This window comes from Polypterus senegalus, chromosome 15, assembly GCF_016835505.1.
Source record: "Polypterus senegalus isolate Bchr_013 chromosome 15, ASM1683550v1, whole genome shotgun sequence".
Taxonomy (NCBI): Eukaryota; Metazoa; Chordata; class Cladistia; order Polypteriformes; family Polypteridae; genus Polypterus; species Polypterus senegalus.
The window spans coordinates 107,732,761-107,758,123 of NC_053168.1; the positions used below are offsets into that span (position 1 = coordinate 107,732,761).

The 25,363-nt window shown below is 39.1% G+C and overlaps 1 protein-coding gene across 1 annotated transcript in view; it reads right to left on the reverse strand.

The window, feature by feature from the left end:
* Nucleotides 1-25,363, reverse strand: part of vwc2 (von Willebrand factor C domain containing 2) — a 94,380-nt gene that overhangs the window by 33,458 nt on the left and 35,559 nt on the right. Inside the window, exon 3 of the mRNA XM_039737237.1 lies at nt 5,789-5,918. Coding sequence (XP_039593171.1) covers nt 5,789-5,918 — 130 coding nt within the window. The remainder of the gene's footprint in view (nt 1-5,788; nt 5,919-25,363) is intronic.

A 25,363-nucleotide genomic window follows, 5' to 3' on the forward strand; every position in this document is an offset into this window, starting at 1 on the left:
TATCGATCTTTCTTTCAGTGTTTATGACCATCAAAAAGTAAGGACAGTCTCTGTGGAACATCAGTAGAACAACAGCAGCTACTAAGAGATTTGATTTCTTTAAAGTAGTGAGGACTAAAGTCACTGCCTTACCTTTATGATCAGTGATGGAGTGTTGATTGTCCATGAGACATCCTCCATAATAAAAGTTTCCAAAAATGTAAAGGTGGTGACTTTTTCTACTTTCCCCTAATTTTTTGTGAGTGGTATACCTGTGCCTCCTGAAAATCAGCTTTCTGCTTCTAAACTGCCTCCCATCTCAGACAGAGTTCACTTATTCCATAGTGGCTGACTGAGTGCTCCTATTAAAGACAGCTGTCTGAAATCCATGAGAAATTGCTTACTTACATGCAAGGACGTACCAAATGGGGGCTTCTTTGTCAAGTGAATTTTGTGGATTTCATTTAAGACTATGCAACTGCAAAAGCTCTGGGGTGAATTCTGTAAAATAAGTGTAGTAAGATAGGACCAGTTTTCTTGTTGTATTAGTTTTATATGATGTTAAGAGGATATTTAGTTGTATTTAGTCTGCAGTGTTACAAAACATGAGCTAATAATTGTATTTGGGTTGAACTTTTATAAAATACATGTTGTTATTATTCTGTTAGTAACGGTGTTATTAAATAGTTAATTCTGTGCAAGGCTGAGTAGGGGTCCATTAATACAGTTCTGTCCCAGGGTTACTACTAAATAAACTATAAGAATTGACAGTGGCATAGATAGATAGATAGATAGATAGATAGATAGATAGATAGATAGATACTTTATTAATCCCAAGGGGAAATTCACATAATCTAGCAGCACAGATGTAGTAGCTCTATTGATTGGCAAAGTTTTTTGCATAATCTTTGACCCTCTAGAAAGAACAGTGGTAACTACTGATCATTTACTAAATCTCAGCCAAGTAAAATAAGTCCATACTTAAATACATTATTTATTTCAAAACCTTGAGTTTACCTGGAAATTCAAAGTGCATTATCTGAACATCTAAAAGATAAGATGATAAGTCATACAATGGAGGGTTCATAAAAATAGGATTAGTATAATAAAGAAAGAGAGAAAGAAAAAGTGTAGTGGTTGACACACCAGATGTAGGTAATGGGGCATGTGGGCATAATGATTTGTTAAAATTTGTATCCTTGTCTTTTTTCTCCTGAAAACTATTTCTAGCTGAGAAAATTATTATGAAAATCATTTGGGATAAAACTACCTTTAGATCAATAGAGACACTGAATAAATAGCACTCTGTAACATTTCCTCGCAAATGCCAAAGGTATGTGGTAGCTCTACAGTTGCTCTATAAAGATAAATGTGAATATGCCCTGCAGTGAACTGGCAATCTGTCTTGGGCTGGTCTGTGTTTTGAACGTGATGTTGTTGGAACAGGTTCCAAGCCAGCAAAGTCATGTTTTTGAATTTTGGTGAGTATGACAATAACATTAATGACAGGTTTGAAAGTCTGTTAGTTACTGCATCAGAACCCAATCAGGAGACACTGAAACAACAACTAAAAGGTATTCACTATTTGAAACAGCATTCAATAAGCTGTTTGATTCTCATTTGGATAAATGGTTCCTGCAGAAATTTAGATGTTTGTAGAATGTCACCATTTTAATGTATTGCATATTCTTTTCTCCTCAAATTTATTTTCTTCTCCCTGCTTTCTTGTTTTCTATATTTGTAATGATTACAAGGCTGGATGTAAGCTATGATGGGACACCAGTCACAAAGTTACAAATGTTCCTGCCTTGAGCTGTATTCTTGCTGGGACTGGCGCGACCCTGGATAGATAGATGGATAGAATAATTAAACATATACTATGAAGATATTTTTAAATGTTCCTTAAAAGTTTTGAAGAATCTTGACATCTATTACAGAGCTGATTGTGTAGCGATTGCATTCTTGGAGAAAGAAAATGAAGGACAGGAATTGGGGGTTAGTACGTTTGAAAGAGACTGTACTGCTGCAATAAATTATTTTATCGAAGGTCGGGCACGGCACAGCAAGCATCTTGTGGGAGGCAGGAACAATCTCTGGATGGGGTGCCAGCTCATCACTATCACTGCGCCACCGTGTTCCCATGTTTAATAACATGCTTTAATTCCTAACATCATGAAAATGATATCACGTATACATCTCAGTATTTGAAGAGAGCTGTAATATCATGAATGTAAAGGATTCCCTGTCCTGTCGGAGGAAGAGAAAGCCCCTTTAAGAAGCACGTAGTGATTCACACACATAGAGCACATAGAAGAATACATACAATACAAAGCATTTAACGTGCTAATTTAGTTATTATGGTATTTGAGAAACTAGTAAATGAAATGATTTAAAGATGAAGTTTATGATAATTTACTTTAATGACAAAATAAACTATGTGATTCAAGTGCAAATTTTGAGATTAAAGTTCCGTGCTTTTTTCCCCCACTGTGTGCCTTTTTTTTTTTCTTTTCTCTGTACCCTGATAGCCTTCCATATGACTCTCAGACGGTGGGCTACAACTCACCTTTTCATGGCAACTTTGATATCTAACAACTTCTTTTTTATTTCGGGCACTGTGTGACTTTGTGAATTTGAACTTTCGAGTTTCTCCGACACTCTGTCACTTGATCAACTTCCTTTTGTTGTTTATACCACTGTTTAAACCACCAAATAGTATGTTTTTCTTTGCCCCCACTTGGTATTCACTGAAATTCTTCTATTTTCCCCGTGCTTTTACCATTGTCTTTTCACAGAACGCTAAGCTTAAGGGCTATTTATATTGATTTGCATATTCAAAGAGGTGTAATTCTGGTAGGAGTTGGGGAGTGGCACTAGGCGCAAGCACATGTGTTACTTTTTATGCTGACCAGGATTTATGTAACAGAAGAAGGTGGAAGTTAGCGTTTGCACAGATTTATGCATCTGGATGTTTTTGTGCATGCACACATTTCTGCTTTTGTCCGTACACCATGTTTTACTGTGAATTCTACGCACAGTGTTATGCATGAGGCTCCAGGACTCTAAAGACCTTTTCGTCCTTTTGCAGAGATATCCAAAGTGCCACACTCCCTTTTCCAGTGACCTCATGACCCCTCAGGCTTTCCCAATCAGTCAACTAACTTTGTAAGAATAACCACCAAAGACATGAATGTTGTTGCAGAGGTAAGTAAACCTCTCTGTGCAGACAGGCACATTGCCAATGGCTGTGCCCAAGAGGTCCTTAAAGGCCTGGATCTTGGATCAGTGAATTTTTCTTCACCAACAGCCGCTGCCCAACACCCAGTCCATGCAAGAAGAAGTAACAGTATTTGAAATTGCTAGGCATTTTTAAATTTCTATCATTTATCCTTTTCTGAATGTAACAATAAGCACATCCAGCAGATGGTGTCTCAGAGTTACAGGAGACTCAATTTAAATACTGCCTGGTCTCTGTCTGTGAAGTCTGTCCATTGACCCTGTGTCTATTTGGGTTTTCTCTGGGTACTGTAGCTTCCTGTCACTTCCCAAAGACGTTCAGATAATATTGATCAGCAACCTTTGGTCTGTGTTTGATACAGTATGTGCTCAATCAGGCCCTGTCTAGGGTTGCTCCCTGCTTTATGTCCAGTTCTAACCGGACCGAGTATCCCTTTGACCCTGATGAGGGATGGACATGTAGTGCCTTTAAAGAGTGTTCATCCCTTTTGAAGTTTTTCACATATTATTGATAAACATCAAATCACAGTGAATTACATTTGGCAGTTGTTATCATTTGATGTTTCTGATATTGATCATCAGAAAAAGACTCTTTAATGTCAAAGTAAAAACAGATCTCTTCAAAGATGTCTAAATTAATTACAAATATAAAATATCAAATACTTGAATGCCTAGGTATTCAATCTTCTGAATAAGATGCACCTAAATCCTCACTTGTATGGCCAATTGGTTTTAGAAGTCACCTGTTTGTAGTCAAGGGGTTTCAGCTGACTGTAATATAAAATGCCACTGTATCTGAAGGGTCCAGCTTGTGATGAATCAGTATAATGGTCCAACCACAATGAAGATAAAGGGACACTCCACTCCCAGAAACTCCATGAAAAGGTGACTGAAAAGCACAAGTCAGAGAATGGAGACAAAAAAATATCCAAATCATTGAAAATCCCATGGAGTTCAGTTAAATCAATGATTGAGAAAAAAGAATGGAACAGCTGTAAATCTGCCCAGAGTAGACTGTCCACAAAAAAACTGAGTCATCATGGAAGAAGACTAGTGAGGGAGACCACCAATCGATCAATTGGAAGCTACAGTGGATAAGATTGGAGAGACTATGCATACAAGAACTGTTCATTGGATGATTTACCAGGAACAGCTTTATGAGAGTAGCAATGAGAAAACCACTGTTCAAATAAAAACAAATGCCATCTCAACTAGAATTTGCCCAAAGGCACATGGGAGACTCTGGAGTCAGCTGGAAAGGGACCAAAATGGTGCGTTCTGGCCATCAGACTAAACAGGCTAACTTTGAACCCTGCACTTACCCAAGGTACACCACCCCCTTTTTGAAGCTGGGGGAAGGCAGCATCAGATCCTGGAAGGCTGTTGAGAGTAGAGGGAAACTGAATGCACCAACATACAGGGAACTCCTGGAGGAAAATGTGTTATAATTTGCAGTAAACCTGCAACTTCGGAGAAGATTTGTTTTCTAGCAAGATAATGAACTCAAATCATAAAACCAAAGATACACAGGAATGGCTTCAAAACAACAATGTTAATATTCTGGAGTGGCAGAATGCCAATCTCAATCCAATTAAGTAAGACGTAAGGCTGTCATGGCTGCTAAAGGTGCATCTACTAAATACTGACTTCAATGTGAGGTGAAATCTTTTGCAATCAATAATTTTGGACTTTATATTTGTAATTTATTTATACCACTTTGCAGAGATCAGTTTTTCACTTTGACATTAAAAGTCTTTATCTGTTAATCTAAGCCACATTAAATGATATGAGATTCAATGTTATATAACAATAAAATGTGAAAACTTTCAAGGTATGGTGAATACTCTTTATAGGCACTGTACATGCAAAACACTACATATTTTCCATAAAATGCACACAGGTAAACAAAACAACTTGAAAGCTTACAAACCAGCAAATCTGAGTTCTGCTTCAGTTCTCAGTAGCTCTTGATGTCTACCATATCTTTCATCACACACCCTCCTCCTCCTCAACCCCAATTTGCCAGTTCATTAGAGGATGACATGGCAAGACATTTAAAAGACCTTTTTAAATTATGATAGCAGTAATAACTATGCATCCATCCATTTCTGCATCTACTATTTCAACCACAGGAACATCTCATCCATACATGTGACTCTTGCACTGAACACTTTTTGATTGATCATTTCTTTTAAATGAATTTCAAATATTCTTTTTTGCAGGGCATGTTGAGAACTGTGTCCAGAATTGGTTTAGACTATGTGTACAGCAATATTTATGGTAAATACCATGATAAAATCCATTTCTGTGGACTTTGACAAATTCACACTGTCTTATTTCAGACAATGTTAGATAAGAGATGGGAATTTGAACAATGCGATTAAAAGCAATATTGCTAGGATATTGAACTTGACCACTATTTTTCTTAAAAGCTTTTTATCCATGCATTTATCTGTTTTTTGATCCTACTAAATTCAATCAGTTTGTAATTATAGAAAGAGGGGTGGGTGGGTAGGAGAAGGGTGTGTATGGCCATTCTTATCACTTCCAGACCACAGTAACAAATCATTACCCTTTTTGCAGATCGGACAGCACTGATCTGGTTCATATTCAGGATCCACACATTCCGTCTGTGGACACGCTGCTACCGTACACAGCACTTCTCCGCTGGCTTCACAACGGCACTTTTCACATGGAGACACCTGTCAACAGACAAAGCATCAAGAGGATGACAAGTTAAGGTTCACACACACTGCAGATACATGTACATCTATCCAAACAAATTGGTCTAGTTAGACTGTCAGTATATGTATGGAGTAACTGGAGAGGATGCAATGCAATGAAATGGTGAGAACATACCCTAAGAATGTCCATCTGCACTCCACTCATCTCTGACATTCAAGGAACCAAGATGCCCTTGAATTCTTGGACTCTGTACTGCCACAGATATATCAGTCGCACGTGATTCAGCCATTTAGGGTTCCTAATCTGAATACACGGTAAATTCATCAACGTTGAAACTACTTGTATCAATCTGAATACTGTGGCTGATGGAACCTCACAGAATTTGAATTCTGTACAGCTTAATAGGGTGAATTGGAGATTTGTAAACCTCACAATACCAACCACACCAGACATCTGTTATGTAGATTTGTTTTAATTTTTTCCAACTTCTATCCTGTTTTTTTAGTTTCTTTTCTCACCTAGGTTCTAACTCTGAGGTTATTGTCATGTTTTGACTTATATTTCTAATTTTTCCTAACAATTACTGAGGCTCTAAACATAATTTATACAGTATATCATTTTGTTGGATTTTACAGCCCAGGAATTCAATGGTTGCATTTTTTTGTTTCAATGCACATTTTCTTATAATTATTTTTTGTGTTATCCCAAAGCACCATTTTGTTTGTTTTTTTCTATGGTTACTGCCAATTTGTGACTTTAGTGTTGACAGTTGCTACATGGTTGTTAAAGGTAGCATTATGGGGTCATGGACAGCATGACATTAAAAGCCACACCAATGTCCAAGCTTGGATTCACTAAAAAGAATCAACCTTCTGTTTGTATGTTCTTTTGAAAGGCTCTTTGGTTTCTAGACCTTTTGTAAGTCATGCATGCGCACATATGGACCACCTAGAAAGCTCAGGTAAGCCCATCAATACAGCTCCCTGGCAATTATTGGGGTAGGCTGTCACTAACCATACCTTCTGATTCATCCACAGCTCTAAACAAATCCAAGGAAATGACGCCTACCCCGTGCCCCTTCCGAACTTGGACCGAGTTAAACAGGTGACCTGCAGTGGGAGGTCATCATTCATGGCCCCACTATCTAAGTACACAGAACTCTCTCTAGTGTTCTTTGTTCATAGTACGACACTATAAACTGTTTTTATTTTGTTTAAGGTTGAACCAAATTAGGCTGTTTTTTTATTAAATAAGGTTATCTGACCTGGTACTGCAAACCTTTGCACACATTTCTCATACCAGTTATGTGCATTATTCTGGCTTTCGATCTATTCACTATGATTTTTTTGTCTTCCATTCTGGGCATAATTTATTTTATTCTTGCTTATCTAGTTATGAGTTTAGCTTTCTTTCCCTGACCTTGACTTATCTGTTGATTACACCATTTAAAACAGCTGCCATGCTCAGTTGGTACAGTTAGTTTTTGGATTAGAAATGTATCTAAAGCAGTTGAATTATTTTTACACCTTTTCCAACTGCATTTTGTGTTTTCATGAATGCCGCCATTTTGTGGTTTTGTAGCTGCAATGTAGTGATTGGTTGTTAAGTGGTGTAGTTTTGGAGGTCATGACCTATGACTCATGCAGTGGGCTGGCGCCCTGCCCACGGATTGTTTCCTGCCTTGTGCTCTGTGTTGGCTGGGATTGGCTCCAGCAGACCCCCGTGAGCCTGTAGTTAGGATATAGTGGTTTGGATAATGGATGGATGGACCTGTCACTCACTAGTGCGAACATTTAAAGGTTAATGCAGTTCACTTCCTGGTTTCCAAGATTACAAATAAACTTCTTTAAAACGTACAGCACAATTAGTTTTGGTTGGTGTTTCCTGGTGTATGAACTTTGTTTGTCTTTGACTTTGATTTACAGTAAGTTTTGTTTGGTCTTGATGATAGAAGTTTTGACTTTCTGGTTTCATCCTAGGCCTGTTTATGTTTGATTCCTTCTAATTTAGAAACTTGCTATCTGTATCTATGGCAGTATATTACCAAACCCAATTGCCTGTGTCTGCATTGCACTCACAACAATTAAGTAAGTATTGCTTGGTTGACAACTCTTTCATTTTTAAAGTGCCTTACTTGAGAAATACATTATTTGTTATATTGCATTGTGTATCATTCATCATGTCTCCAGACAGATATTCTTCTCCTCATCTCGTAACTCCAACAGTCTACTGGTTACTTTTTTTTTAAGCGACTCTTTATTTAAGCTTTTTTAGACTAGTCCTCTGGCAGCATCCTAATACCGCACAAACAACAATATAAGACACATGGAGGGCTTCAAAACTGCCACATAATCATATGAAAAAAAATACATTGTTTTGGCTGAAAACATTGAAACATTCTAGAAAATCTCCTAAAATGAATAACAGGGTGATCCAGACCATTTGGAATAATAAAGTGAGGTGGCCGAGTAGTCACAAACATCAGCCATACCCTTTGTATTCTTGCGATGAAGAAGAAGATACAAAGCACACCATTAAACAGGCTAATGCTGAAATACAAATTGGTGGCAAATGGGACAGGGTTTTGGAAAATAATTGCCGAATGCTGACTACATGCTCAGATGCACATTCCAAGGGTAAGTTTTCACCATCCCAGAATCTCATCCACTCCAGTTACACCAAAAATATTCTGGCAAATGTGCATTATTTACTTGAAAGAACAAAATCTTAAGTGTTATCATGTACAGTGGATTCAGATAGTATTCAGACCCTTTCACTTTCTACACACTTCATTATGCTGTAGATTTAATTTTAAATGGGTAAATTTGACATTTTTGCCAATCAAGTGACACTCAATAGCCCTTAATGACAAAATGAAGACATGTTTTCAAAAAGGCTGGCCAATTTATTAAAAATCAAAAACTAAAATCTGTCGTTCATATAGGTATTCAAACCCTTAAATCAGTACTTTGTAAAAATAATTACAGATTAGATTGGATGGGAAGTGTTTGTGATCTTCCATCTTCAGGTCCTTCCAGAGTTGTTCTATGGGGTTTAGGTCTCTCCACTGATGTTCATTGACTTTGCCACTCCAAGGCAGTCACAGACTTGTCCTAATGCCACTCCAGTGTTTTCTTGGCTGTATTCATCAGCTCATGGTCCTGCTGAAAGGTGAACAGTGTGCACTCTGGAGCAAATTTTCTTCAGTTACTTCTCTGCAGTTGGCTGAATTCATCCTTACCTCAATTTTGAGCAGTCTCCCTGTCATAACTGGATGATGCAACCAACATGCTTCTCTGTAGGGATGGTATTAGGCAGGTAATGAGCAGTGCCTGGTCTTCGCCAGACATGGTGTTTGGAGTTTTGCCCAAAGCGTTCAAATTTTGTCTCATCAGACCAGAGAACCTTTTTACTTATGTTCTCAGAGTCCAATCAGGCTATCCCATGCCTTTTAGTCAAGAGTGGCTTCCATCTAACCACTTTTTAAATACTTATTTGATGGAATGCTGCTTATATGGTTGTCTTTCCAACAGGTTCTCCTGTCTCACCAGGGGACTTTTGAAGCTCTGTTAAACTGAATACAGTGGAACTTGGTTTGCGAGCTAAAAGTTTTAATAAATTTTGACTTGATAAACAAGCAATGTCTTGCAATACGAGTAGTACATATACGCTTTGTCAGCCAAGCACCACGTGATCACAACTGAGCTGATGGTTTTTCTCTCTCTCGCTGCGGGATTGTGGATAATCGTCTCCCATTCTCCATCTGAGTCGGCGTGCCTCACTCATATAGTCAACATCCGTACGAGCGTATAATATTTACTATAGCATGGTGACCACGTGTGTGTGTGTTGTAACGTGTGAGTCCCTGTCTTGCACCCCAAAACACAAAGCTGAGTCTCAGTACTTTAGCGACACCAGCTTTATTCAGCTTGAAACAGGAACAGCACGGTTATTGTAGCGGGATCTGCTACTAACTATACACAGACACAGTAGTCAGGCAGAGTCGGTGCCAAGTAATACTGTGCCCTGCGCATTTATAATGTTCCTGTATTACTCATCAACGGCAGGCGCTTATAGCATGTCCGCGATCTTTTCGGATTCGCTTTTATGGCAAACTGCTACAACGCTTGAGCCTGTGGTTGCTTCGGAACGCTCTTCTGCCTGTCATCCCGTTAGGTGGAATCCCAAAAGTGTTTAGAAACTCACTCACACCAGCCATGATTCTTTTCAAAGGTTAATTTGTGTTATATATAGAACCTAAACTCTCCTCTTTTAAGAGTGGGAAACCAATGTTTTATACTATTTGAAATTGGAAAAAATCAAATACTCAGAGGATCTGTACAGACTTTTTTCAAAACATAGCAGGATCTAATCAGTAATATTTTAAAATAAGCTCTTAAAGGACAGAGGATGCAATTATTTCTGTATTTCTTTGTCTTCTGCATTCATCTCTATTGGCTTATCAAACTTATTAATTTAGGTATGTTTACAAGCCTTAAATTTTACGCCGTTTGCCTTGCTCTCTCTCTCAGAGGTGGGGGTCGACTTGTTCTTAATTTTACTTTTTGTAAAAATTGATTGATTTGTATGGAATGATTGTAATAAAATTAATAAAATTTCTAAAAAAAATGTATATAGTTATATATAACTTTAGTTATAGTTATAGTTATATATATATATATATATATATATATATAGTTATATATATATATATATATAGTTATATATATATATATATATATATATATAGTTATATATATATATATAGTTATATATATTTATATAATAGTTTTGGGTTGTGGAACGAATCATATGAGTTTCCATTATTTATTAAGGGGAAATTCGTTTTGATATAAGAGTGCTTTGAATTGCGAGCACATTTCCGGAACGAATTATGCTCGCAAACTGAGGTTCCACTGAATTGTGTTCTTGGTCACCTCTATGGCCAAGTTCTTCTTTCCCTGTTACTCAGTTCAGTGTGGATGGACAGTGAACTCTAGAAGAGTCCTGGTGGGTCACAGCGTCTTCTATTTCACAGTTATTGAGGCAGCTGTCATCCTGGGAACACTGTAAAGTTTTAGAAGTTGTTTTAACCTCTTGCCCTGATCTACATCTCACCACAAATTGATCACAGAAGTCTACAGAAAGTTGCTTAGACTTCATAGATTGTTTTTTGTCATAACATGAAGAGTAAATTGTGGGACTTTCTATATACACAGGTGTGTGCCCCAGGAACACTCAATAAAACTGAATAAAAAAAAAATCAAGTGATGGTGAGATACAAAGAAGACAGATTCACCAGAGTTTGTGTGTCAGCTTTTATCCCTCCAGATCAGAGAATGTCCAGTTTCATTGCCTCAAAACACCACTCACATCTACAGTTACTCCCAGTTTCAAATAAAAACTAACACCATCAGATCCCTGGGTGGGCGGCGGTAGTATGTATCATGATCGTGACTGAGAGAATAAAAGTGAAAAAAAAAGGTAACTTTTACAAGTACTATAAAAGTACACCATCTGTTACAGACACAAACCAAATGCATGTGTGTACTGTATAATATTAACAATAAGAGCAACTCACTACTGAAAATGGCAAATATAGGAGGCAGTCGGGCTCAAACCGAGGACTCTTGATTACAAGTCAGCAAATCTTACTGCTACACCACGGAAGCTGTTATTGTATCCTTGAACCTTTTGTGAAAGTGTTTATTTCATCTTTGGACTTCAGGCTTCACACATTATATAGTTTATGCCAACATTTTGTCATTTACTACTAAAATATGAAAAGGTTTCTGTTTTAACTATGTGTTTACACAGATTATTGTAGAAACACAACATACACAAAATGCATGTGTTCCAAATAACTGTCTATTATTTCCACTCTGAAACTCCAGCACTTCACTCCCAGATAATCAAGGCATGAGCTGGGAGAACTTTGTGAATGTTTTGCAGCGGTGGGGGGATGGAGTAGCAGGCTGCTTGCTGCTTGTCTTAATCAGCACATTTACAGGACAAAAGACACTGGCGGAGAGGTGCGAACGGATTTAAGGTGGACCGGATATACAAGTTTTTTTGTAGACTCTGGTAATTCTAGTGTTAAGCCAATTTTAGGATTGTGCATATTCTTTAAAATACATTGGTGATTAACATAACAGTCCCAAGGTTGTGAGGCAGCTATGCTAATTGCTGTGCCGTCCATCAAAAATTACATATAAATAAAAAAGTATATACAAAATACTGCAAAAATGAAATGAATTAAACTACTTTTTGTACATCTCTTTCATTTTTTTTAATGTTATTAATATGCAATTAGGATTAGTGATTTGTTGGAATATACTAACTGTTTTTACATATATTCAGCTCTCCTGTTGTGCCTTCAAGCAGGCACTGTTTTACGAATAAATTACTTCACTCCTTTCTGGCACACTGGAAAAGAAATCATATTTCAAAAGTTAAAATTGACATATATGATTGTGGACTAAATCACACCAAGAAAACCCAAAGGTTTCTGTTTTCCCACACCATACTGCCTTTGTGGACCAACAAATGAGGTAAAAACCCAGAATCAATCCAAAGTCCCCAAGGCCGTGATGCAAGTGTTCTACTCCACAAGGAAACACAGCCAAGTATTAAAAGAGAGAATACCAATAGACAAGCAGTCAGACATAATGTACTGTATTATTGTAACACACAAAAGGACAAATAGAAGGCTTTATAAATCAATATGATAAATAGTGTAGGTGTATGCCAGGTCAGATCTGGAATTGCAGGCAATATAGTGAGCTAAAGAGCAGAGACATGGCCCTACAAGGCCTGGTGATAGAAAAACAAAGTGTGACAGGAACAGCGTGTACAGCATTATTAAGCCAGTAAAAATACCACAAAGGTGTGTTATTTCATTCTGGGGCACAGAAACAGCAGCATGATGTTGAAGGATGAAGTATAAATAAACAAGTTCCTTCCAGGTGATAGTAGCAAGGTGGTCCTTTGCACTATGCATAGCCCGCCTCCCACCCCCATAAGCTATGTATTATGTTGGGCAGGCCCCCTGGGTGCTGTCTAGTCCTTTGCTCATGACCTGTGGCTCAGGGATGTGGGAATGCCAGGATTGCTGGAGGGATTTCTAGGAATGTGGCCCTAGCATTTCTTTCCCAAGGATGGTCCTGGCCCAAGAAATGTTCAAGAGGGTTACCTCAGAGGTTGTACTGTACTTGGCTGTCAGGGTTCTTCTGATCAAACAAATGGTTAACTTGGAATCGGGAAGCTAATATTGACCAGAACAAGAAATGTTTGAGAAACAGCATACTGCTTGTGTAATTATTTAATATTAAAATAAACAAGAGAACCAGCTCAGTGTGTATACTTACTCAAATGTGTAGACAGTATTTTGAAAGTGATTGACCAGAAAATGAGATGTAGTCAATATACACATAGAGATTGAAGCCAAAAAACAAAATGCACTTTTGCAGAGTCAAAACACATAGCTAAAAATTTGTAAGCCTAAGAGTATAAAAAAGAAAGAATAGAACAAAATCTTTAAAGGAAATAATCCACAAACTAGGATAAAAACATGGCCTCCAGTGCCAAAGCATTAAAAAATGCATATTCAAAAACTAGAAAGAAACAAAAAAACTTGAAATAGCACTTGCTTTGCTTTCATTTATTAAAAAAATCTACCAATGAAGCAAACTACTTGACCAGATTTCTTAAAATAACCTAATAATTTGAAATATAAATTTCTTGATAATTCAATAAACCTTTCAATAAGGAAAATAAGATTCAATAGCTTAATATAAACACTTGTTACTTGCTTTCATTTTTTGCAGTAAACTTTTAAACTATTTGCATTGGCAATGTCAGATGGCACAAGCTCTCTCACAATGCCGCCGACAACCAGGAGCCACGTCTTGGCAGTAGGACTGTCAATGACAGGACCCATCACAAAATCAATGTGGCATTAAAAACTGTGTAAAATATTTTTAACAAAGTGAAACACCATTTTGTACAAAAATAAACCAGCGCGCAGGGGGCAAAGTCCCCTAGTAAAACAAAAACAAAATCATCAGTGTGTAGGAGAGTGTTTTCTTATTTTTACTTTCTCTTATATGAAGTATAGGGAAAATACTGAAATCATCAAAAAAATCGACCTCGAAATTTTGATGATACTTGATGTTTTAGAACTCCCTAAGTCCGATTTACTTTCTCGTAGGGAAAGAATTGTAATCGTCCAAAGATTCGATTTCGAGATGTTGATGAATCTCAACGTTTTAAACCTCCTCGACTCATTAAATACCATTTTGGAATTATGTCTGTGTCTGTGTGTATGTAAACATGGTAACTTGAGTACGCTTTCAGTTATTTCAACCAAATTCTGCATGCAAGTTTTAGGTACAAAACGTAGATTTTTATAAACATTTGAGTTATTTCTGCTAACCAGAAGTGGTAGTTCTTTATTAATGTAGCTGCGGAGTCCGATTTATTCAACATTACTTTTATAATTATTGTTCAATATATTATTAATATGATTTGATTTTTTTCTTAATGGTTCTTTAATGTACATAATTTAAAAATATAATCATTGTCTTGCTGTTTACTCCTCAAATATCCATTCCCATATCTGAGTATACGAGAAAGTCGAGGGGAGACTACTCCCGATTTTTTTTTGGTGAATTTTTGTCGTGTCTTCTGGTTATCCTTCTCTCGTGTGTTCTATTTATAAGTAGCTGGTGTACCCGGTGTTGCCTGGGGTGGAAAAAACTACAGTTTGGTGACGAAATAAACTCCCAAAAGGGAAATTATCTGCTTTACGCCAAAATTTCACTGACTAAACCATTCATGGAAAGCAACTTTTCATGTTCCTGCCAAGTCCCAAAAATGCTACATAGGGGCACTTCTGTTTGTGGATTTTGGAATGAAATATAATTTACGGCCTCCCCTTGTTTAAAAGGGAAATCTGTGCAATATTTGGCAGAGATATGGTAAATGATGTGCATTTTTGTACTGGAAAAACGCATATTTATATTCTTTGGCCGTCTTAGCATTATTTTTGAGATAGGCAGACAGATTTCCATAAACCCCACTATAGAGTGGATGGCATGCCACAATTCTGTCTCTGAGCCTAAGTCTCTGTCATAGATCTCCACTTTGGCTTCAGCCTGCTTTTCCACAAGCCACTGAGCTGTCAAATCTTCCACCTGCTCAAAGCTCACTGTTATCTCCTGGGAGATTTTTTGTATTTATTTGTGAGGAGATATGGGATTCGCTTTTTCAGAAATTATGTTCCTTCATGCGGGACAAAAGGCTTTGTTGAAAGAGGCTCAGTAAAATTCAGAGTGAACTCCTCCTTTGTTCATCACCACTATGCCCATACCCATGCTTCTCTGTGTGTACACTGCTGTTATTTGAGAAGCGAGGAGGTTTGCATTTGGACTATGGACACTAACAACTCATAGGCATACCTTATTTTACATTCTTGTTATTATAGGTGTGCATTCAAAAGCCTCACTACCCCATGAAGAATATACTAGGCTTAAAGTCCATAAACATTTATGGAGCTGAGTAAGAATAGCAAGTGAATTAAATTGGCACATCACCATCAAGCAGGGAAAAAGAATAAAGGAAAGAAAAGCACACAAGCTAAATAAGCCAACCTTTGTATGCAGTAGGAGAATGAAAGGGATAGCTACAAGATATTGTATTTCCTAAAATAACTGTATTTGTGGAACATTTTGTATACCTCAAGAAATGATTTTTTTCCATGAAGGCAGACATACAAATGCATTTATATCTAAAGATCTCTGGTGACCGCCCTTGTTTATCCACCTGATTATCTGTTGACAATGTTCTCTGTGAAAGAAATACAGGCAGAGATATGATATGATATGACACAGTGGATTCAGAAAATATTCAGACCCCCTTCACTTTCTGTACACTTTGGATCAATTTGCCATTTTTGCCCCTCAATCTACACTCAATAATCCATAATGACAAAATCAAAGCAAATTTGCTTGGCAAATTTATTAAAAATCAAAAACTGAAATGTCTCATTTATATATGTATTCAGTCCCCTTAATTCAGTACTTGGTAGAAACCCTTTGGGCAGCAGTTACAGCTCTGCGTCTTCTTGAGTTTGTCTCTACAAAAGCTGCATACAGTACCTGGATTTTGGCAGTTTATCCCATTCTTCATTGCAGATCCACTCGAGCTTTATTGGATTGGATGGGAAGCCTTTGTAAACTGCCATCTTCAGGTCTCTCCTTAGATATTCTTAGGCGTTTAAGTCTGGGCTTTCACACATATGTGCCTTTCTAAACAATACCTAATCAATTCAGTTTGCCACAGGAAAACTCCAACCAAGTTGTAAACACAAAGACACATCTGACCAGAATTTGGAGTGCAAGGGGTCTGAATTCTTTTATGAACGAGAGATTTCAGTTTTTATTTAAAAAAAAATTGCAAACCTGTCTGAAAACATATTTTCATTATGGGTTATTCAGTGTAGAATGATGAGCAAAAATGGTAAATGTATCCATTTAAAATGAAATCTAACACAATAATGTGTGTAGAACGTGAAGGGGTCTGAATACTTTCTGAGTCCACTGTGTTACATGGGAGGTAGTCTGGACATATGAAAGGCACTGCAGATAGATAGCTAGATAAACAGTGATTACAGCCACGGCAAAAAGCATGTGGAAAACTAGAAACCAGATACACTGTACATGTTTACTGCATAGACAGTCTTTACATTTATTTATTTCGCCATTACTTTACAAATGACAGGAAAAAACTGAAATTGGTCTAATACTTTTTCAATTAGAGAAATGTTTTATCAAATGTACTATAAAGGTCAGTTAGGTAATGTGGCTTGAAAGTTTAAATAAATGCTTCACATTGGAGGGTTTTGCCACCAGAGGGCCACAATGCCTCCAAATGTCTCATCGTTTAAATTCTCCATAATGGATTCACATTATATCAAGTTCAAACATGCACACACATGAATGCATACATTCCTATCTAATTTTACACATGCCGGAAAAAAAGATATTTAATTCTCAGTTTTCTCCTTCTGCTTATGCCTCTTATTTAATTTATTACTTCAAACTGCAAAATCTAAAGTGAATTGCTGAATTAAATTTATATGTTAATATATACTTTTAAAGGCTTTAAAAAATGTAAAAAATTAAATATGTATTTAAGCAGAACTTGAAAACTCAGGATTATTAAACACAACCTGAATATTCAATGGTAGGTTTTGCTACATACAGGATCATGATACTGAGTGATCATTTTAAAAAAAAAAGGGGCTACCAAATTTTTCTTTTACAGTGATAACATAAAAAGTTCTTGAAACATTTCTTTATGATTAGGTATAATGGTGAAAAATAAAAAAAAGTATGAACATTTTTTTAAGCAAAACAATTTTGGTTACTTTAGTTATAAATGCCCTAAAAAGCAAAAAAAAAAAACATTTTTCTTTAACCACAATTTTCATGGTTGTATGTGACTAAATAAAATTGTGGGACGCACATAAATTAATCAATTTAAACAATTTTTGAAACTTGTTTAGCATGGTGGGGAATTACAATGTTTTTTTTTTTTGTATTTTATGATAAAAGTAAATATTCTATTAATTGATTGAATGAATTAATTTAATTTATCCATCCATCCATCCATCCATCCATTCATCCTCTTCCACTTATCCGGGGTCGTGTCGCGGGGGTAGCAGCTTAAGCAGAGAGGCCCAGACTTCCCTCTCCCTGGCCACTTCTTCCAGTTCTTCCGGGAGAATCCCAAGGCGTTCCCAGGCCAGCCGGGAAACGTAGTCCCTCCAGTGTGTCCTGAGTCTTCCCTGGGGCCTCCACCCGGTTGGACGTGCCCGGAACACCTCATCAGGGAGGCGTCCAGGAGGCATCCTGATCAGATGCCCGAGCCACCTCATCTGACTCCTCTCGATGCGGAGGAGCAGCGGCTCTACTCTGAGCCCATCCCGAATGACGGAGCTTCTCACCCTATCTTTAAGGGAAAGCCCAGACACCATGCGGAGGAAACTCATTTTGGCCGCTTGTATTCGAGATATTGTTCTTTCGGTCACTACCCATAGCTCATGACCATAGGTGAGGGTAGGAACGTAGATGGACTGGTAAATTGAGAGCTTTGCCTTACGGCTCAGCTCCTTTTTCACCACGACAGACCGATGCAGAGCCCGCATCACTGCAGATGCCGCACCGATCCGCTTGTCAATCTCACGGTCCATTTTTCCCTCACTCGTGAACAAGACCCTGAGATACTTGAATTCCTCCATTTGGGGCAGGATCTCACCCCCCAACACTCAGAGGGCACTCCACTCTTTTCCGGCTGAGGACCATGGTCTCGGATTTGGAGGTGCTGATTCCCATCCCAGCCGCTTCACACTCAGCTGCGAACCACTCCAGAGAGAGCTGAAGATCACGGCCTGATGAAGCAAACAGGACAACATCATCTGCAAAAAGCAGTGACCCAATCCTGAATCCACCAAACCGGACCCCTTCAACACCCTGGCTGTGCCTAGAAATTCTGTCCATAAAAGTTATGAACAGAATCGGTGACAAAGGGCAGCCCTGGCGGAGTCCAACTCTCACTGGAAACGGGCTCGACTTACTGCCGGCAATGCGGACCAAGCTCTGACACCGGTTGTACAGGGACCAAACAGCCCTTATCAGGGGGTCTGGTACCCCATACTCCCAGAGCACTCCCCACAGAATTCCCCGAGGGACACGGTCGAACGCCTTTTCCAAGTCCACAAATGTAGACTGGTTGGGCAAACTCCCATGCACCCTCCAGGATTCTGCTAAGGGTGTAGAGTTGGTCCACTTTTCCGCGACCAGGACGAAAACTACACTGTTCCTCCTGAATCCGAGGTTCGACTATCCGACGGACCCTCCTCTCCAGAACCCCCGAATAGACTTTTCCAGGGAGGCTGAGGAGTGTGATCCCTCTGTAGTTGGAACATACCCTCCGGTCCCCCTTTTTAAAGAGGGGGACCACCACCCTGGTCTGCCAATCCAGAGGCACTGTCCCCAATGTCCATGCGATGCTGCAGAGACATGTCAACCAAGACAGTCCTACAACATCCAGAGCCTTAAGGAATTCCGGGCGTATCTCATCCACCCACGGGGCCCTGCTACCAAGGAGTTTTTTGACCACCTCGGTGACTTCAGTCCCAGAAAAGGGAGAGCCCACCTCAGAGTCCCCAGGCTCTGCTTCCTCATTGGAAGGCATGTTAGTGGGATTGAGGAGGTCTTCAAACTACTCCCCCCACCGACCCACAACGTCCAGAGTCAAGGTCAGCAGCGCACCATCCCCACCATATATGGTGTTGACACTGCACTGCTTCCCCCTCCTGAGATGCCGGACGGTGGACCAGAATCTCCTCAAAGCCGTCCGAAAGTCATTCTCCATGGCCTCTCCAAACTCCTCTGCCTCAGCAACAACCGAAGCCGCATTCCGCTTGGTCTGCCGGTACCTATCAGCTGCCTCCAGAGACCCACAGGACAAAAAGGTCCTATAGGACTCCTTCTTCAGCTTGACGTGGTTGAAGTTCTCTCGGAGGTGGGAGTTGAAGCTACTTCTGACAGGGCACTCTGCCAGCCGTTCCCAGCAGACCCTCACAACACGTTTGGGCCTACCAGGTCTGACCGGCATATTCCCCCACCATTAAAGCCAACTCACCACCAGGTGGTGATCAGTTGACAGCCCCGCCCCTCTCTTCACCCAAGTGTTCAAGACATATGGCCACAAGTCCGATGACATGACCACAAAGTCGATCATCGAACTGAGGCCTAGGGTGTCCTGGTGCTAAGTGCACATATTAACACCCTTATGCTTGAACATGGTGTTCGTTATGGACAATCCGTGACGAGCACAGAAGTCCAATAACAAAACACTGCTCGGGTTCAGATCGGGGGGGCCATTTCTCCCAATCACACCCTTTCCAGGTCTCACTGTCATTGCCCATGTGAGCATTGAAGTCTCCCAGCAAAACGAGGGAATCCCCAGAAGGTATGCCCTCTAGCACCCCCTCCAGAGACTCCAAAAAAGGTGGTTACTCCATCGAGCCCCACCTCCAGGCCTGGCTCCAGAGGGGGGCCCCGGTGACCCGCGTCCGGGCATGGGAAAACATCGTCCAAGGTTTTTGTTCTTCATCAGAGGTTTGTTGAACCGCTCTTTGTCTCATTCCTCACCTACGACCAGTTAGGTGGCCCTACCAGGGGCATAAAGCCCTGGACAACATAGCTCCTAGGATCATTGGGACACGCAAACCCCTTCACCACGATAAGGTGACGGTTCAAGGAGGGGTAATTTAATTTATTGGACGTTAAACGTTGGCTCCCCATATCTTTCCTTTTTGTAGCCTGTCATTCCTGCACCCAGCCACAACATATATTTTGACACACATGCCTTTCAGAGTATCTCTTCATGGGCTCAATCGAAGTAGGGGACTCTCTCTCCCGGCAGCTACAAGTAACTGCCCAATGAAGGCATTTAGCCCCGCCCCTTCTGGTTCATCTGCTCTAAGAAGCTCGGCTGCTCAGTTGGAGGTGTCTTTTCCGATCAGAGCGACCCGCTGGACTGAGCTCCTGTGAAACAACAAATTTTCTGCAGCTAAGAGCCAAACATCTTTTTCTTGTATTTCACTTAAGTGTTGTCTGTATAACAGCAAGAGGAATTTCTTTTATTGGACTTTTATTTGATTGTACAGGACAACCCGGTTAATGTCCCAACTTCTTCAACCTTTTAATTCCTCCACCCAGCCATAATACATATCTTTATATACAGTATCGTATGTGTATATAAATCACAGAAATTACTTCTATCTTGAATGATACAGTTTGTCTATCATTTTCACTAGTTTCAGGTTATTGATGTTAATGCCATAATAGAATAACAATTATAGAAAAATGAAATAGTCATGATATACAGTACATACTGTAGTTTTGAATATGCAGTTCAACAAATGCCAGGGTTGTAAAATGTAGGCTGACCAGTTCAGCAATTAAGCATAAATCCACTCTTGCAGCGTCTTTATCCCTCACATTATGAGGATTCAAAACAGGCACATTAATGATCCGTCTAAAAATGCTCATAATTGTAGTGCATTGTGCTTGCAAAATAAAGGAAAAAATGGCAAGAAAAATATATGTATGAATCTAAAATTTACATTAATCCAAACTTGAACTATGGACCGAAAATAAGATAAAGAACAAACTTGCTGAAAAGGATACTCTAGTAAAGCAAAAGTAAAACTACAAACTTACACCTGAAGAAAACGACAAAACAGTGTAAAGAGAACACAATGCATTCTGGGGTTTGAAACACCACCTGTAAAGGACTCATGTAGGTCATCAGATGTTTAAACAACTGCCTAGTTCACCTAAATGTTAGAGCCAGCTCTACTAAATGGAAGCTGCAAAATAATAACAAGATAGAACTGAATTAGTGTTTCATGTACACAATCTATAAATCTCTAAAGTTAATGGCTTTTTTGTGCTTACAAAAAAAAAGTGCAATGTAAAACAAAACACTATTCCCCCTTTTTATTTAGCACCTTTCAAAGTAGATATCCAACTATTAATAAATCCATTTTCTAAACAAGTCTCTCCTAGTAGAGCAATGAGGGCCGTCAGAGCCTGCTCTGGCTGTGATGACTCCATGGTAAAGTTCACCCTGGGACAATTTAAAGTCTTCCATTGAGCCAACATCTTATCTTTAGACTGTGAGGGAATTCTGGTGTCACCTGAGGAAAGCCACCTTGACACTGGTAGAAAATGCAGGCACACAAAAGGCCTCAGCAGGACTGCAAACAGTCGATTCTCACCAATGCTGCACACTTTGTTTCTTGTATATAACCTTTTACTGTGATGTCAAGAATTACATATTAGTGTTATTCTGTGTAATAAACAAATACACTGTTAGAAAAACAGTATCTGACTCTTGACCACCAAACATCTAGACACAGGTGTTCTAATGTAACAATAATGTTAGGTATTATGTGACTCCTGAATGGTGGATGAGTGGTTAAAAGTCTCAAAAGAGTAAACGTCTTCATCCAATGTTGAACCCCCACACTCTAGGTAAAGGTTGCAAGGTGTTTGAGCCTATACATCACAGAGCACACTCCTTTGCAAAGCTATATCCACCTTTGTGGGTTCAACGCAGAGCTCCAAATTTCCACATTATTAATTCCTTTGGAATATGGGAAGAATATCTGCATCCATGGCACAGTAACCACCACAGACATAGGTGACAGAGAGCAGCCAGTCCAGCTTCCTGGTGCTGTGGGACAGCACTGTAAGCCCACCACATCATCACCGAGCAGACGTTCTAATGCCTCAAACCCCAGCCATGGTGTCAGTTTGCCAACACTTATACTCAGTCAATGAGGGTACCCCCAAAGTTTAAACCTGAAAATGTGCCTTACCATGCACTGAATGTATTCAGCATAGGAGCTATCTTACTGTATCCTTGAATTGAAAAAGGGGAGTGAGGCAATAAATAGATGGAAAATACAAATAACCATCTCACTTTGCCTAACCAGATCTTCTGCTGCTACTCCCATACTCCAAATGAGTGCAGACTATGTTGACTTGTGACTGACATGGGATGAATATACCGGTATGCTGATGTATACATCAGGGTGCCCTGAGACAGACTGACACAATCTCCTTAGTTAGTCGTTGCCTAAACTCTAATTTAGCCAGAATGACTGGAGTGCCCTGTATTGGAATACTACTATCACTACTAGTAATATTATAGCAATAATAATATATTTTACTTATAAAGTACTACTTGCTTACTTAGGGAGCTGACTGGCAGCTCTAAATTGCCCGGTTTAAGTGTGTGTCTGAATAATCAGGTTACAATCCTCTCAATGTGGTTTCCGTATAACAGCTCTGTCAACATTTTACAGTCTAAATGTGCAGCATGAATTGCATACATCATGTCATGGGCCTCCTGCAGAGAGATGTGCTGTGGGCAACTGCTTACTGAATATAAGCTATGCCGTAGAGTGGTCCCAACAGGGTCATCCCTGCAAGGGACTGGCATCTTGTACAGGGTAAAGAAGGGTCTCTGATTATCTAACAATACAATCAGAGATTAAGCAAATATTACCAGTTATTGGAAAATGATTAAGAAAGACAATGATACTTATCACCATAACCCCCCTCCCCAGTTAATCTAGGGACAGATGTTGCTGTATTCTTTTGTTGTTTTTGTAATAGACTTCAGTTCCACTTATCATCAGAATCCCAAAGTTTGGTTCTTAGCTACATCTCTGTGCCTTATTCCCAAAGGCTAAGACTGTCACCTCCTTGAGAACTGAATAAAAGCAGGACGATGTGTTGCGTCCATCTTTAACACATTGCCCAAAGTGTTAAAAGAAAAGAAGTAAAATGCTCTAGAGCTGTGAATTGTCTTCTCAGTTGAGTGCTTTGGAGTTAACGCCATTCCATTAACATTTGAGCTTCAGTGGTAATGTCATTTAGACTTATCCACTTGTATTATCACGCCGTTTATGATTTGAAAGATTAAACGAAAAGCAAAAAAAGCCTTACATAATGCCAGCTCCAATATTTGATTAACTATTCATTTACAGAGGTGTTATTTTGCTGCTCAAAGCTTTTAGTGATTGCCCACTGCAGCATCTAATCAATGCTCATCAAAACAGTACAAGAATTAGACTTCTATCCATCTGTATATCCCATTCGGTTTGGTCAGGGATGCAAGGGTTCAATGACTAAATGAACACCAAAGGTTGTAATGCAGGAACAAACTCTATAGGAGAAGCTGGTTCAACGCAAGGCAATCTAAGAGACTCATCAGGCCAGATCAGACTGCCCCATTGACCACACGGTGTCTTTCAACTGTGGGGGCAAATTACAGAAAATTCATGTGGACATGAGGAGAACACAGAAGGCAGCCAGTGACTTTTCATCTAGCTGCCCATCCATCAACCAATCAATCCTTCAGTTTTATTTTCTGTAAGTTCTTTTACTGTGGGGACAATGATGGAATACATTAAAGTGAAATTATCAATACAAGACAAGACTGTGACTACAACCTCTGGGAGCAAGAAAAGGTAAAAAAATTGAAATCATTTCAAGATGTAGATGATTGGATTGCTCAGTGTTAGCTAAACACCTTCCATCTTCAACTGTACTGCACAGAATGTTTCTTCATTCTTTGCTCTCCTTGCATATCCTCTAAAAATACAGATTTTACTTCTATCAGACCTGACTTTTGTGTACTGATATTTAAGGCATTTCTTTCTATTGTCATTATTTTGTTTTGGTCCCTCTGTTCATGGTGAATATAAAAAGAGAGATAGAGTTCTTCAAAACTCTTATTTTTATATATTTGTCTTTTGTAAATAATACTAGCTGAGTCCAAATGGTGTGAATGGAATCTTAATAGGTGCCCTATTGAAAGAGTCACTCAAAGAAAAAAGAAGGGACTGTATAGTGAATACTAGTGTATTCCCTCAGCCTCAAATGGGATGGTCATTAATTGCTAACTATTTAAAGTAGTCCAAGACTAGGCTTGCAGTGTCCCAAAGGGCCGCCAGGATGCAGTTTTACTTGGAGGCAAAAGCTTAAGACTGACCTTTGACTGCACTGTCCATAAGTTTACTCAATCTTATAACACTAGTGACTTAAATGGAGTGTCTCATGAGAGAGCTTGGCAACAGATACTTGCTCCAGAAAGATAATCTCAATTCATAACACTGTGTCTGGTATGAAGTAAATATATGGGCGCCGGAGTTGCCTACAGTTTATACTGTACCGTTTAAAAAAAAAAAAAAATGGAAAAAAGTTTAAACCTCCTGGTTTTTTAATGTTGTCTTAGTTCATCCTAAGGGTTACACTCCATCTTGAAATAATCTGAAAAAACTCATGCAAGAAAACACCTACAAACATGTCTCCTTAGGTGAATGGGCATTGTAATCCCAAACTTTCTGTTCATCCACTGTATGAACTGCAATATTAGACAAAATGTAAGATGCCAGTATGGGGCTAACGTCCCAAAGCTGATATAAGCTCAAGAGAATCAGCGAGAAGAGACACAGCAGAGACTCTGTATTTTAATTGGTCATTAAGATTAAAGAGTAAAATGAATGATGAAAGAAATGAAAAACTGAGTTTCTTTATCCATTTTCAATGTTTGCAACACCTCCCTGTGATGCCCAAGCTGGAAGCCCTCACAAAACCCAAAGAATAGGTTAAGAAGCTCCCTAAAGAGTGTGATCTTTCTCAGTTGAGGACCTGAAATTGGTACTAACTGTCCATATCCAGAATGTTTGAGGAAATAGTATGGAAAAGAACAGACTGTGAGGTCACCACCTTATAAATGCATGACTTTAAAGGCATGCTTGAAAGGCAAAACTAGAAGACAGAAGAGTAGTTCACTTTTTGCTGCTGTGAAGAAG